The 16500-nt window shown below is 36.2% G+C and overlaps 1 protein-coding gene across 1 annotated transcript; it reads right to left on the minus strand.

Moving 5' to 3' along the window:
- Positions 1-1368: 1368 nt before the first annotated feature.
- Positions 1369-15351, minus strand: LOC306884519 (RNA-binding protein 25-like). The gene is made up of 18 exons (XM_079440451.1): positions 15175-15351; positions 14869-14977; positions 14736-14785; positions 14260-14433; positions 13757-13814; positions 13257-13417; positions 12570-12758; positions 11944-12027; positions 8568-8809; positions 7718-7829; positions 7356-7445; positions 6770-6843; positions 4333-4483; positions 3883-4258; positions 2860-3167; positions 2607-2705; positions 2479-2526; positions 1369-2183 (listed from the first exon to the last, which is right to left on the minus strand). Exons 2-18 carry the CDS (start codon positions 14957-14959, stop codon positions 2091-2093), a joined length of 2400 nt encoding a protein of 799 aa, XP_079296577.1. The 5' UTR covers positions 14960-14977; positions 15175-15351; the 3' UTR covers positions 1369-2090.
- Positions 15352-16500: the final 1149 nt, after the last annotated feature.

Genomic DNA, 16500 nt, shown 5'->3' on the forward strand with positions numbered 1-16500 from the left:
TTTTAACAATTCTTTTGCCCAATTTACAAAAGACCAATAGTAGTGAATAGAGAGCGAATTTAAAGGGGAGAGGTTGACTTTTTCTAACGATTGATATATATTGTTTCGGGCTCACTTCTGCTATTGTTATTTATACTTTTTAAAAGTTTTTCTCGCGCAAGGAAAATTTTAATTTTCCATCAATGGTGCTGTAACCAAAACATTGGTTATAAACAGGTGAAAATGGGCTTTATCTTGTCATAAGGTTTTGTGATTACAGCTTGACAACTGTGGTAAAAATATATAGATGTGAAATCTTTTTTCTCTTTTCACATGCAATTGTTGTGAAGCTCCGAGTTAGACCGTTTATTACACCAATAACGTACTTAAATCACATGCTTGTGAAAAGACAGTTGTTCACTCACCTGTTACTTTCCTGTAGCTCAGCATGGCGCTAGCAACGCCAAGATCATGGGTTCGATTCCTAGGGAAAGCAAGAGCTGATAAAATGTAAAAACTGTAACTTGAATGCAATGTAAGTCGCTTTGGATAAAAGCGTCTGCTAAATGCATAAATATAAATGTAAATGTTACTTGCACAGCCCACGAGATACTGGACATTTCCATAAAGTCCAAGCTGAATCCCAGGCCTTTTTCACAGGAAGAACGTATGTGCTAAATAAAAACACTGAATAGAACGTTTCTGAATTAGCATTAGTCACTCAACATTTAGTTCTGTTTGTCGGGGAGAGGCGCTCACCGGCATCCATGAGTAATTGCGCCACCCTTAGAAATTTCACTAGAATTGCAATATAGACAACAAAGATTGATGTGTTTTTAATAGCTTTTTTTTTTTTAAACAATTGACTGACAACTGAACATTTCCATCATTACCTAAGGAACTTAGGTACTGACACGCTGAATATTAATTTGTCACAGTGGGAACCTGCTATTATATAGCTGCTGTTTAATGTCTTTTAAGCAAATTAAACTAAAAAATATGAAGGACAAAACAATTAATGGAACTGCAAGATTAAAAAGAAAATCTATAGTTTCTACTGGGCAAAAAAAAAATACGTTAATTAATTTGTCAATTGTATAAAACACACATGACATTTATGAATATTTCTTTGTCCAGAGAACAAAATTAGAGAAAAAGTACTTTAGTATCTGAACCTTCGACTCAATCTAGTTACCCTGTGACAACTTGCCCTAGTCTCCCCAATTCATTGAAGCACTGATTTGTTAAGCATTAACCATCAAGTAATAAAAATACATTATATAATGTTACTTGTTTTCGGTGACTCCTGTGGTCAGCAATGATTTCATGAATTGAATTGAGAATTCTGAGAATTCTAAAAGCAAAAAAGATGAAAGTAGAAACAAAAGTGGTTCTAGTTTAGAAAATCAGACATTTTAATATTTCAAAGTCAAATCAATCACCATGGAAACAAACCTTCAGATGGGCTGGTATGTGCAAAATACACCACATTCAAAACCACTGCCGCAAAACCGGACAAACCTGGAGAAAATCCCATATCTCCACAGGTATGGCTTCATTCAGCTTGTTTACAGTGAAATATTTAATCCTTATTCAAACAATGTTTGTATAGTAATACAGCACAGAAAAAAATCTTCATACTTTCCTGTAACGAGGCAGGTAGACAGTAAAATCCAACTGAGTTTACTCAAATAATGAAAGGAAAAAAACGTAAGCTGATTTAAATTGGTTGTGCTAAAAATTGGAAATAATTAAATAAAATCTACAACTAAGTCAAATGGAAAACAGCCAGCCAAACTATACTCCCCATTTAATATGGGCATGAAAGAAGCTTTCGACTTTTACACGGTGTTGGCAATGCAGTCAGACCAACTGGCACATGCCTATTATACACACACACACACACATCAGTGTGCACATGCACACACATTCATACACTCATTCATACCAGTAGCTGTGCAGTTAATCCTCTGGAGTATATAGGAAGAGCTGAAGTGCATCAGTCTGGGTGTTCATCCACCATACTTTAATTTAAAGGCTCTAAAGCAGGAGAGTGATGTCAGATTCACGTCATCCTCTCTCCGGCTTGTTTCCATCACTCTCAGTTCATGTTATTTCACCAGACCGATTTTCTTGGCCTCTGTTTCATAGATCAGAAGCCTCCACATTTTCACTATAAACACTTCTGCTTCCTCATCCAGTACCTGTAGGAAACACACCCATGATTTTCCACACAGTAACACACAGTAATCTAACAAAAACATTAACAAAATCTAGGTCATAATTCACCTCAAAATGAAAAGAAATTTTTTTTTGTAAAACTACTCTGGTAATGAGAAACTTTGGCACTTTGGTAATGAAAAATGTGCTTAATTGTCATGAAAAGAAATATGAAGGTATGAGATATGATACTAACATGACAGGTTTTGTGAGATTCACCCAATATTATTTATTAGGAGTATGTGCAAATATCAAACCACTTTTAAATGAGCTATTTACCATGGCAACGTCATCCAGAATTCCCTCTGGCGTGCTGTGAGCCATGACCTGCAACAAGACAAAACACATTAATACAGAGAATGGAAAACAGACAATATTCCCACTAAGATACAGTCACAAATACGCACCTTTGAACAGACAAAATCAACTAGTGTGGCTTCCTCTTCTCCAATGTATTCTATGATTTTCTTATTGATCCAGGGACGGATCCTCCTGTCCATCAGTGTCTGTGTGGGCAAAAGAGTCATCAATACATTACATGCACACGCATCTACATAAACTTTTCAATATCTATTATGAGCAATTACAAGCCACACTATACAAATAAACAGCCATTTAAAGCAGTCACACTAATAGCTTGTCTAATAGCTTTTCTCTCACCGTGTCCACCATGTTCCAGTCAAGCGGATAATTAAACAGCTCTTGTTTGACTGTGGGAATTTTCTCAATCAGACTCTTAATATGTTTTCGTTTCTCTTCTGTGTTTACACCAGGCCGTGACCCTGTGACCTCTGCTCCATCTAGGCTAAGGCCTCCCCTCTCATCCTCACTGTAGTCGAGAGGTACCAGCTTCCTCTTTTTGGGCGCTTCCTCCGCCTCCTCCTCATCAAACTTATTAAAGACGCTGTCCACTGCAGCAAGAGCCTTTCGTCTTCCTGCCTGGGGCAATTTAGGACTGCCTGCGGCACCTGAGAGACAAAAAGCAGTTTAAAACCAATGGATGCAAAGGAGATGAAAAACTTTCTGAAAACAAATGTATGACTACTGAATATCTTATCAATGTACACAACCATTTTTGTTTTGTTTTTAAAAGGAAGTCTCCTATGCTCACCAAATCTGTATTTACTTGATCAAAAATAGAGTAAAAACAAAAAATATTATGAAATATTATTACAATTTCAACTGTATTCTATTTTAAAATGTGATTTTTTTTCAGGATTTTTTGATAAAGAGAGTTCAATAGAACAGAATTTATTTGAAATAGAAACCATTTGTAACATTATAAATGTTTTACTGTCAATTTTGATCAACAATGCATCCTTGCTGTATTAATTTCTTTAAAAAATAAATAAAGTCGCCAAACCTTTGAACGGTTGTGTAAATAAAAATAGACAGACTAAATAAAAATAAAATAGATAGACAGACAGATAGATAAAATTATGCCAAATTTAAGTATGAAATCAAATTGTTCAGTGGTTCAAGCTGAAGTAACTACTATCAAGGGTTAGATGTTTAAAACAAGGGTTAGGGGTCAAGCTCAATCATAATAATAAAGTAATCCCGATATTCTTATTCCTATGTAAGAAATGTCTCACTAAATCTGATTTTGTTGCACATCAGCTCAAATGCTTTTGTCAATTCCTTACAGAAAGAGCTAAAAAATCGTTCAAGTAACACACTGACCTAGTTTGAGACTGAGGCCTATTTTAGGCCTGAGCTCTTCTGTGGGCGGGGCCTCATGTGAAGGGCTCTCATGCAACGTGACGGTGTGTGGGGATTCGCTGCCAGGTGTGAGGGGCGTGGCATTGCCACTGGCTGAAGAGATAGAGGGCGCCTTTGGAACAGGTCTGAGTGTGGGCTTCAAGCATGGCTTGACCTCTCGGTCATCATCGTCCTCCTCTTCGTCTTCCTCTCGGTCTGTGATGTTATTGTCTGAGGAGTACGCCTCCTGCTCCGCGCCTTCCTTTCTCTGATGCTCCTCATGGGAGATGCTCAGCACCTCCTCGCTCTGCTCTTGCTTTATAGGAGGCTGCCGCTGTTTCTCGGCCTCCTGCTCTATCTTTAAGGCAAAAAACTAAGTTAGATGCACAGACACAGACGAATGCAGACATAAAAATGCACACACATACGCACCCTCTGAAGTTCAGCATCAGGGTCTGGGTGTCCTTCTGCTAGGAGTCTCTGTCTGATCTCCTCCAACTCATCTTTCTCTCTTTTTCTGTCCCTCTCATCTAATTCCAGTTCTTTCTCTCTATCTCTCAATCGCTTCTGCAATGCACTGCCCCTGAGAGAGACAAAAAGAGAACAAGACAAGAATTATAGACAGGGCGAGATAATTTAAACCAAGGTTATTTTATTTTATTTTTTGGGGGAAGTTGTGGCCTAATGGTTAGAGAGTCGGACTCGTAATCCAAAGGTTGCGGGTTCGAGTCTCGGGCCGGCAGGAATTGTAGGTGGGGGGAGTGAATGTCCAGCGCTCTCTCCACCCTCAATACCACGACTGAGGTGCTCTTGAGCAAGGCACCGAACCCCTAACTGCTCCCCGGGCGCCACAGCATAAATGGCTGCCCACTGCTCCGGGTGTGTGTTCACGGTGTGTGTGTGTTCACTGCTGTGTGTGTGTGCACTATGGATGGGTTAAATGCAGAGCACGAATTCAGAGTATGGGTCACCATACTTGGCCGTATGTCACTTCACTTTCACTTCACTTCACTTTTCGTAAACGAAAACTAAGACTAAAACTGTTGGTCAAAAAAACATTTTCATAAACTGAAATAAAATTCAAATTTCTAAATAAATGAAAAACAAAGTAAACGAAACTAACAACAGTAACTGAAAAACTAACTAAATTTAAATAATAATTAGCAAAAATAAATAATCCTGTTCGTGATTTAATAAGCTCTCATTCTGTGTCAGAAAATCGGACCTGTGGTTGTTTAGGGAAATAGAGCTTCTTGCACGCGAGCTGCGTCCTAAGCGGCTATACACAGAGATTGCGTTTTTACATTTAAAAAACAAGACACGGGCTATGAAATGGGAAATAACTATAAAATATAACATGGGAAATAATAATAATAATGCACACCTTACAGCGCACGAATGTTTAAAAGCGTGCTTGACGTGCGAGAACAACATGAGAGTGAGTTAACAGCGGTGGAGCGCTGGAGCGGCTCGTCAAAGTAAAGTGCAAACATCATTTAAATCACCATATCGCATTTATTTTTGAGTAGTATGAGGTTGCAAAGCATTTTAGATTGTTTCTTCTTATTGTGCACGTTCATAGAGAGAGAGACGGGACATATAGTAGTAGTGTGCACCGGTGGCTCTATGCAAAAGATCCAACAAATTAATGCAATGAAAACACAGATGGACAAAAATAAAGTTTACAGAGTTTCAATGACGATTGCAAAGAACATGCCTGCGTCCCAATGTGCACACTGTCCATGCTAAATTCTGTGATATCAGTCATTTTTAATATTACCATATTGACCCGAATATAAGACAATGTTTTTTTTCTTGGAAATACATCTGAAAAAACGCGGTCGTCTTATATTCAGTGTCTAGACTTTGACATGTCTATAATGCACCCACAACAATAGGTGTCGCCTAAAACGAGTGTGCCGTGAAATATGTAATGTAATGTGTTTTGTTAAGATCGCGAGTGAAAACAAAAGAAAAAGAAAAGCTTACAGCGGCATGAGTCGTGACTGTCATGTTAGTCTGATGGGAACAAACTTCCTCTGTAAGTGATTTTAAAACATAAGAGAACCCAGATTTTTTACTTTCAAAACAAAAATTAAAATAGGAAAAATATGCAATATTAATTTTTTTAAGTGTTTTACAGAGAGAGAAAGAAAAAACAAGATTTGGTTTTCAAAAAACCTTTTTCTAAATGGTTCATCTGGAAAAAGGGGGGTCGTTTTATAATGAGGGTAAATTCGGTATATAGAATTTAGCTCCAACCCTGATAAAAACTCAACTGCCTGATACGGTCTAGTAACTCTGAAAACCTTGATTAGCTTGTTGGTTGTAAACTATTGGCATATTAAACAAGATTACATCTTTAATATGAATGAATATGAACTAATATGAATTAATAAATTGTATACATATAAGTTGCATATTTTAGTTTTTTGTTGAACTGTAAAGAATTATTTTCATTAAGAGGTTAACTGTAAGCTGCAAGCATTCAACTTAAATATCTTGGTTTGGTCTACACAGGAAGTGTTCCATTAACTCTGTTAAACTACAATTACTAAAACTAAAATATATAAAAACTTAATAGAAATGTGTTCACAAAATAAAAACTAAACTAAAACTAACAAAACCATTAATAAAACTAACTAAAACTAAACTGAAATTATAAGAAATTTGAAAACAATATTAAAATAAAAACTAAATTTAAAAATATAATATAAGATCCTTGATTTAAACAACAAAATATATGGGTTTGACTATGGTCACCTAATATAAAATGATAAATTAAAAAATCTTGCAGAATAAAATCTGCATTACTCTTATTGAACTACCTTGACATTTAAGTATTTGCATCATTTCATTGGGTTTGTACCTGTAGTATTTGGGATCATCTCTGTCATCATCATAATCCTCCAGGAACTCTTTCAGGCGCTTAGCTTCTTTAGTCTGCAGGAAAAAAGTTTTATTTGAATAATTTTCTCTTGTAACTAATTAGAGCAAGACATATATTGATGATTTTGTGGCCATCAAGTTTCCTACAGAGTGTGTCATTAGACTAATTTGCTTCCTTGTGCTATGACTCAAAAATATGACAAAAATGATCAGACAAAAAGATGGCAAAAATGTTTTAGTAAAAATAGTATGTACACCATTCAAAGGTTTGGGTACAGAAATATATTTTTTTTAAAAGAAATTATATTTTGATTCAGCAAGAATGCATTAAATTGATCAAAAGTGACCGTATATACATTTATAATCATATTACTTCTTGCATTAAACAGTTTAAATCTTTATTCGGCTACAATGGATGATTGCTTGAAATTATGGTTTGTCCAATTGAGGAGAATTTTTTTTTTTTTTTTTTTACCATTTCTGCAAAAATACATAGCTAAAATACATGTAAAATACATGTATAAATAAACTCTGATAGGTAATAGTTTTTATAAATTTATTCTTACCATCTCTCTGTGTCTTTCCTCTTCTCTCTCTGTTTCTTTACTGTAATCCCTTGCTTTTTTCCTCTCTCTGATCTCCCAGTTCTTCAGGCGCTGTAAAAGACAGACATCACATTATCTTACTGTGTTTGGTTACAAGCACAGATCTGTTTGTCCTGCATTTGAGAATAAAAGAGGGCAGATCTAAAAGCAGGACACTACAGAGCTCCAGTGACAGTGTCTTTCTGCACTTTTATTGACCAAACCCTCATACATTAGTTTAACATGACCATTTAGAGTAGATACATTTTTTAAAGTGCAAAGAGCAAGGAAATCCATGATGTTCCATTATAATCATCTAAAACGGTACATTTTTGATTCCAAACCTCCTGATAGGCTGCTTCTTTTTCACGTAGCTTCCTCTCCAGTTTCCGTCGTTCATACGCCTCTTCCTCATCTTCCTCACGCTCTCTTTTCTTCTCTTCTCGACTCTTCTCCCTACAAAACACAATGTGGCCACACACAACATTTATTCTGTACATTAGAAACTAGCAATTACACTACTTACAGAAGATAAACAACACTTACAAAGGATATAGAGACAAAGATACTCGCTGAACCTTTTACATGGTTCCAGAAATGTCTAAATATTCTACTTTAGAAGACTAAACCCCATGAAATTAAATATCACAAATATTAGCTTTATCTAACACCTTTATTCTATATTTTATAATCTTTTGATTTATTTTATGTAAAACACGTTACATTAATATTTTATGATGGACTGTTTTTGTTTTATTCACTCTTTTCACTCTTAGTTTTAGCTAATTGTTACTTTTAAAATTGTCGCATTTCTTTGAATTATTTATAAACTACAGTTTTGTGTGTTCTGCGCATCATGTCATATGAAGCAACATGAGAAACACTACTTGAAAGGTGCTATACAAATAGTTATTTTTCATTTGTTTTTCCCATAACTTTTCAAATGTGTACATAGCTGAACTTTCAGGAATGCACTAAATGCCATAAACTAATTCTGATTCCATGACATTTTTTAAAATAACATAGAATGTTTTTTGCTATGAATTTACTAGTTAATGTGAATTATTTCAAAGTGAAATAATTTAAAAATAAATAAAATTTTGCACATTGTCATAGTTTGCACAACTTTATTGTGCAATATTTTGGTCAGGTAAAAAATACATATGTTTGTACAGATTGTATAGTCATACACACCTTGATCTGCTTCTGTCTTTACTGTGATCACGACTTCTCTCTTTCTCCCGCTCTTTCTCCTTCGTTCGTTCGCGGTCTCGCTCTCTCTCTCGCTCCTTCTCTCTCTCTTTCTGTCTCTCTCTCTCCCGCTCCTTCTCTCTCTCCCGGTCACGTCGCTCTTTCTCTCGCTCTCTCTCTTTGTCTCTTTCTCTCCTCTCTTTCTCAATCTGCTGCCGTTCTCTCTCCTTCTCCTCCTCTAGTTTCTGCAGGGTTCCGGTGGGGAAAGAGAGATATTAGTTCATGTAAGTGTGAGAACATATATAGAACAAGGGCAAAGTTCCAGAATCTCCCTGGAAACAGAAAGAGGTTTAAATAATGAAGCCAGTGTCTCAGTATGATGAAAATCTCATGATTTCAACACTTACACTCAAACAGATGCACACAGAGTATTCCTCTCCCACATAAAGTTTCATCCTTCTACACATGATTTTGGAGAAACCATGAAAAAAAAAATCTGAAATATTTAAAATAAAGCAAATAATAATTTTCATGGTAGGATAAAAAGGCCACACTGCGCTAAAGAGGCTTTCTATATGAATGACTTGAAGAGACCACACATTTGTCTGTGGTAGACATCTCTTTTGTGTTCAGAGATGGTTTCATTGCCAGGCCTTTAAAAGAGGTAGGGTGGATCAGTTCACATACATACAAATATACTTAAACATACTCCCTACCAGGGTTGCTGTGATACAAAAAAATAACCTGTAATCTGTACCAATACGAGTAGAATATCAATTTCATTGCAACAGCAAAAACTAATATGCTTTATAAATTCACTATGTTCAAAAGTGTGGGGTTGGTGAGATCGTGTTAATGTGTTCTTCCAAAAAAATAGTATGTGTATATATGCATATGCAGTCAAATAGATTAACCAAGATTAATCGAGTTTAAAATAAAAGTTTGTGTTAACACATTATGTGTGTACTGTGTATATTTATATGTATATGTATGTATATATATATATATATATATATATATATATATATATATATATATATATATATATATATATATATATATAAAAATATACACACATACATGTATATATGTAAGAAATACATGTAACATATTTATAGTTATGTATAATATAAATCATATGTATGTATATATATATATATATATATATATATATATATATATATATATATATATATACACACACATTTAAATATACACAGCACACACATATATTGTGTAAACAAACTTATAATAGATGTGATTAATCGCAATGAATTGATTTGACAGCAGTTTATATATTAATTTGGACAGTAAAAATATGAATATAGATAAACAAAACTTAAAAAAGGAAAGTAGCAAACAGCAGTGTTTGATTAATAATAACAACACAATGCACAGCAACAAATCTATTTGGCTGCATTTACACTTCAATGGTATTCTTTGTCCATTCCTTTAAGACAAACTGACCCTTTACATGAATCATTCTTCAAGGCCCCGTTCAGACTCAGAAATACGAACCTGTCAGTCAGACAGTCCTCAGGAACCAAATTGACTGATACTACACTTCTTTATGTTAGTATCGAACTTGTACATCCTTACTCCAAACAAACTGTGCATTTCAACATTTTCATAATTCAACATCAGATTTTAAAACGATGTTCATTATTTCCAATCACTGATTTATTTTTAAATCAGTTTTGCAGCGATCCGTAATACACTGTATCATCCAAATAAATTCACTTTTGCAAAATGAATGAAATCAGAGAGGTGGAATCTCACCCAAGTGTTGTCTTCTGTTGTCCCTCTGGGCTCAGTAACCCAACAAATACAAACAAATAGAAATACAGACGCTGACCATGCAGAGACAGAGGTTACAGAAAAAACTTTTAAAAGTTTAAAATAGCTAAGTACAAGAACTCTCTGCTCCGAATGGTGAACGCTGACAAAAGAGAGGAAATGTAAGAAAAAAACAGAGAAATGAGGAGCATGACCAAAAGATGTGCACAAAGAAAATTGGGATTTAAAAGATGTTGGACTGATGCTAAAATTTAGTGAGCAAAAAAATTAATATGCAAAGTATATTTTTAATGAACTTACCTCTCAATAAAAAAATGAAAATTGGTTGAGAAAGTAGCTTTTATTTTATCTCTTATTTTGAAGGGGGGGGGGGTCATAGATAATACCTTTTATTATTCATTTTTTCCACTTACACATTTTGCAGGAAATTTGATTCCTCATAATATGACTGTCATACACAGAGAAGGGCAAATTCTATTCGGATTACATATCAGAGTTGTACTGTATTATTGTATCAAATGTAATGTAACAACAGAAAGAAAAACCAACTACAGATAGAATCAGAGAGAAAGGAGGAATGGGATAAGAAAGAAAAATGACTTCTTACCTGAGGAATCTTCAGCTTGGTGCGTGCTGTGAAAGGGCGCCCCCTTCAGACTGCAGTGAAAAATACTGCAGTGGTTATTCAGTACTGCATTTCTCACCAAAACCACGCTTTTACACAGAGGACTCACAAAGGTTCACTGAGCTCTGCCCACACAACAACTTCCAAAAATATGGTTTATTGAGCAACTTCTGCTGAACGCACACACTCAGGATTACAGTTTGTCTCCTGAGGTCAATACATCAAAGTGTGTTACATTTCAGCGGGTCTTTATAACACTAGGGCATCCTCAGTCACACATTTCTGAGACCCAGAGCCAGTTGCACCTTTGTGGATCCTCCAGAAGGGGGCGCCCAAAATATGAAGAATAGAAAAGGAAGCTCATACTTACATCCTCTATTCCAGCAACTTTTTCCAAAGCTCTGAGATTCATCTTGCTTTAGTCACCATATGACCTCTACCGTAATGGTGGGGTTTAATGAACAGATTAGCTTTAGAGGGAGGTTTACAGTTCGTTCATGCACTTCTTGTGTGGTAAATCTAGCCTGAACTTGTCCTGCCCATCTGCTGCCATTGTTGCCACACAGAGAAACAATCTAAGAGGCTTCAGCGATCTCTTTTCTATAATCATTCTTTCAGAGAACAGCTTCTAAAGTTGTAATCGGACCAATTTGTAAGCATTCGTTTTGTTAGATCTTTTGCTTGGATGCTGCTAGGTGAAATATCTCAACAAAAGAGGCATTCTTTGTAATAAACGTGAACAATGTTGTTTCTTGGATTTAAAAATTGCCTCATGCAGCTTGTCTAAAATGGGCAGGATATCTCAAATTCCTACAGATTTATGTGTGAATTTACTCTACTGAGGTGTATTCTCAGTTATAATAATGTGAGTTTAGAGTACTCTAGATGTGGCCGTCTTCAGTCCACAGACTAGGCTAAGAAAAGGAGAGAGAGAAAAAAAAGAAAGTAGTGTGTTACCTTGTGTGTGTCTCTGAACTTGCTAATCTCTCTGGAAATCAGGTCTCGCTTGTCATCTTCCAGTTCCATGGCATTTATATCATCCTGCGCGGGGGGGGGGGGGGGGGGGGGGGGGGGGGTTTGGGGGGTAGTAAAACTGATTAGACCATGTGAGAAGATACATTAAATCTTAATAAGTGACCTTTAAGAGCAATAATAAGATACTTCTTACAAAGTACCAGTTACACCAAAAATGTTAAATTCTGTCACCATTTATTCATTTCTATGTTGTTCAAAACTGACTTTCATCTGTGGAACACAAAATTAGAATTTTTAATAATGTATCAGTTGATGTTTTCAATACAATTACAATAAATGGAGACTGGAGCTTTCAAGAAACAAAAAATGACTACTGACTTCAATGCTATATTACTCTTCCGAAGTCATATGACAACTTACTGTCATATGATGTCTTTTGAAAAAGCAAGCAAATAAGTAATACGGGTTTGAAACTACATGAGGGTGAGTAAATGATGACAGAGTATTTCTTTAAGTAAAACTTTCTGGAGAATGTCCCAGTATTTCAGTTAAGTCATTATGACAGGGCTGCAAGGTTAGTATGGTTATCATGGTGAGAGTAAAAATACCTCCTTCTTCTCTTTACGTTTCTTGCGTTGATGGGCTTCAGCATCCTGTGAGGAGGCTGAGAGCTCACTGGAGTATTCCCGGATCAGACTGTCTATGGCACCTTTCACCATCTGATCACGCCGCTTCGTCTCCTCATCCAGAACCTCTTCTTCCTCTTCATCTTTAGCCCCTTCTCCAGTCTGAGGAGCCTGTAAAGGGAATATGTATTTGTATGTGACAGACAATTATCATGGTTTACAAACTCCTTTTAAACTGGGACGTTCTCTGAGATTGAGATGCACCAACAAGCTCTTTCAAATCAATGAATCAGGTAAGAAGCAATCATATGAAAGATGTGTTAAAATCGATGTAGAGAACACTACCATTCTACTTCAGTTTGAGTTTTATGTTTTAGAAATTATCTTACGTCTGAAACTATCTTTTGCATAACACTTTGTTTATTTAATCAAAAATACAATGAAAACAGTAATACAGTGAAATATTATTTCAATTTAAAATAATTGTTTTGTTATTGAATATATTTTAGAATATAATTTATTCCTGTGACATCAGCAGCCATTACTCAAGTCTTCAGTGTCACATGATCCTTCAGACATCATTCTAATTTGCTGATTTGGAGCTCAATCACGCTCGTTATTTTAATTAATGTGTCATAGCTGAATAAAAGTATACATTTTTTGGTTTACCCCATTTCGTCTCCTCTGACTGGCCTTCCAGGTATCCAGCTGAGCTTTGGTCTTTGCGTCCACCTTCACAAGTAACTTCTTATCACCCACTTGCAGCTCATGAAGCAATCGGAGAGCTCTCAGCGTGGACTCTGGCTCTTTGTACTCACAGAAACCAAAAGCTACACATACAAACACACACATAAAAATCTATGAAGTTCACGACGTTGGGTCAGACAGGGCTACAGAAGACAAGTTTAGAAATCTGAAGGTCTGATCTTTTTAAACAGATTCCTGTTTGCCTAAGACAGCCCAGGTTAACAATTACTAGCACAATCCTGGATAGAGATCATCTGGACTACTAGGCCTAAAGTAGTCAAACTAAATTTGAAAATACAGATTCTTTAAAAAAAAAAAAATTGCATTGCTAGAACTTACCAAGAAGATCTTTTGTCAATAACAGTGGACTACAAAAGACTGACACACTATGCACTGGTGATTAATATAGTCTTTCTTTATACCTTGCAGTTTTCCAGAAGCCCCCTGGACTCTTTTCCAGCTGAGGACTAAACCACATTTCTGCAGAAGAGAAGAAAAAGTATGTTGTGACAAGCAACAATGAAAACATTCTAAGCTAAATGCTACATAACACAGACATTCCCATGAACATCAGGTCAAATAATGAATGCATTACTCAACTTAAAAAGAACATTTAAATTCTGTCCTTATTTACTCACCCTCATATTGCTCAAAACTCACATGACTTTCATTTATCTTCGAAACAAAAATGAGGATATTTTTGGTCAGCGCACATACATAGAGCACATCAATCAGCAACAAACCTCACTGGTTCTCATGTGTCAAGCAAGTAAGTTTGAACTTCCGTTTACCATATTTGATGTGCTCTATAACATAACAGTGAGTAAAAGATGGCAGAATTGTATTTCTGGAGCCAACTAATTCTATACAGGTGATGTGTCTGAGATTTAATATTACTGCGCAGATAAAACTTCCAAACACTCACCGCCAACAGCTGCCGCACCAACATGTCAGAGGCCTTTTCTGAGATGTTTCCCACAAACACTGTAGTGGTCGGTCCTGTGTTGTTACCCATACCTTCCTCTGAGTCTTTGTTACGTGTGCCAATGGAGTCCTTAGTCAGCTTTTGAACCACTGGCACTGCAGTTTGTACCAAAACCTGCAGCATATTTCAAGAACAAACAGTAAAGTACAACTGCACAGAGTTTAATAAACACAACCTCTCTGACAGTTCCATGCATCTGGATTTGGATGCATAGACTTGCATGCTTATTATTTTAAATGGTCAGGGGTAAAGCACTCTGTATTTAGGATCTGTGTTTGGCATGATACCTTACAGACTTTACGCATATATGGCACATTGTAAAACTTGATTTTCTTGGAAATATTCCAGGAAATGATTCTAAGGCTGGTAACTGGGTTAATATTCAAAACAAACGTTTAAGCAGTTTCTTTACACACCGCTGGAGAGGGAGTCATCATTCGCACAGGGACTGGGATTATTGGACTTGCTGAGGAAAAATTAAAATAAACAAAGATTAAGAACTCCAATGTCAATATATAAGTATACATATTTCTTATCTTCATGACGTACCTGTAGGAACAGTGGTGGGAAACCCAGCAAACTGTGAGGGGGAAATGCCAGGGGGCAAATGGGCTATCTGGTTCAGATGAGGGAAGGACATGTCTGCTGATACACCGATCTGTCAAGAGAGATTTTATCAGCGTTTGGCCATACAAAGTCATCTTAACTGTGATTTAACCCTGGGTTTAATATGAATCATACGCATCAACATCCACAATAAATCTCTACACTTCATTATACCAAAATTGAACTAGGAGGCCGGCGGGAAATAAAGATGTTTCCTCTGTATTTACTATATTATTGATTAAGACTCACCCAGTTCGGTTTTAGTATCAACGCCGCTGAAAATAACAAGACCTCCTATCTGCCACAGGAATGGATATATAACGCCACGTTCAGAAAAAAAAACATATATGTTTCTCTTTTGATTTGGTCATGCGTTCCTCTGATAATAAAGAGCATCCATAAAATATCTTCAACGACAAGAACAGCAGTTCAGCATGAAACTGTACCCAGATGGGCGGGGCTTAGTGACCTAGTAGTATGGGTGGAGGGTTAACAATTATATTTCTCAAGTGTTGGCTGAGAATTTTCTCTTTATCGATTACTAAAAGTTGTAAATGTGTAATAGTTCGGGTTGAAAATACTGTCAAGAACGCTGCTGAAGCAGACGGCCTTGTCACGTGGTACCTGATACTTTTCTCATCGCAAATCAGGACCAATCACGTTTATGGTTTATTAATTTTTATGATAGATTATGGTGTTTTTTCAATGTCAGACACAAAAATCGCTTAAATTAATTAGTTCATTTTAATACTTTTTTTATAGATAATGTTGGGCAGTATAATAAAGCATCCTGACATGATTCTGCTTTTTGAGCCAGCAAGCGCCCCCTAGAGGAATGAAACTTTTGTGATTTGGAAATAATACTAAAAACATTCCACCCAACGAGAAAATATCCCGGAAATGCTTTTATATACAGCACACAACATCACATCAATGCTACAGCGCCACCAAACGTGCAAGCTGACTTTCTTTTTGCAGAAATAGGTAACTATTTTAATGCATTACCAAGGCAGAGACATCAACACAAATTCAACCTGACATTAAATGCCAAATATGGCCATGTAACGCTGCCATATGAATATGAGAGAAGCGAAACCATGTGTTAAAAAAAACCCTCAAAAAAAGCTACCACCAGGTGGATCCAAAGTGCAGAGAATATGGACTCCATTTACTAATTACTCTCTCTATGTGTAGTCATTATTAGCTAAACTAAACTGATCAATCAATAAATCTCAAGTAATTATCTATAATTATAGTTATGTTCATAAGTCAACCTCTGTGCATTTGCTAGTGCATATAAACACTGAAATTAGGCCAAAGATGTCAACAACTTGCCACATTTCTATAGAACATAAATATTCAGTCATGCTATGGACACTGGATCTGTTTTGATCCACTGTATCTGTAAGTTGGGAATTTGTTGACGAGACACTAGGCAAGCCAAAAAAAAACATGCAGTCGGCAGTGCAGAGATGGAAATTTCCAACGCCACAAAAAAGCACCCCATCTCTCACGCCACTCATTCGCCCAAAGCCACGCTCATCGAAACAAACCCACGCAGGCGGAGCTTCTGAT

This window comes from Barbus barbus (assembly GCF_936440315.1).
Source record: "Barbus barbus genome assembly, chromosome: 18".
In the NCBI taxonomy this organism is placed as follows: Eukaryota; Metazoa; Chordata; class Actinopteri; order Cypriniformes; family Cyprinidae; genus Barbus; species Barbus barbus.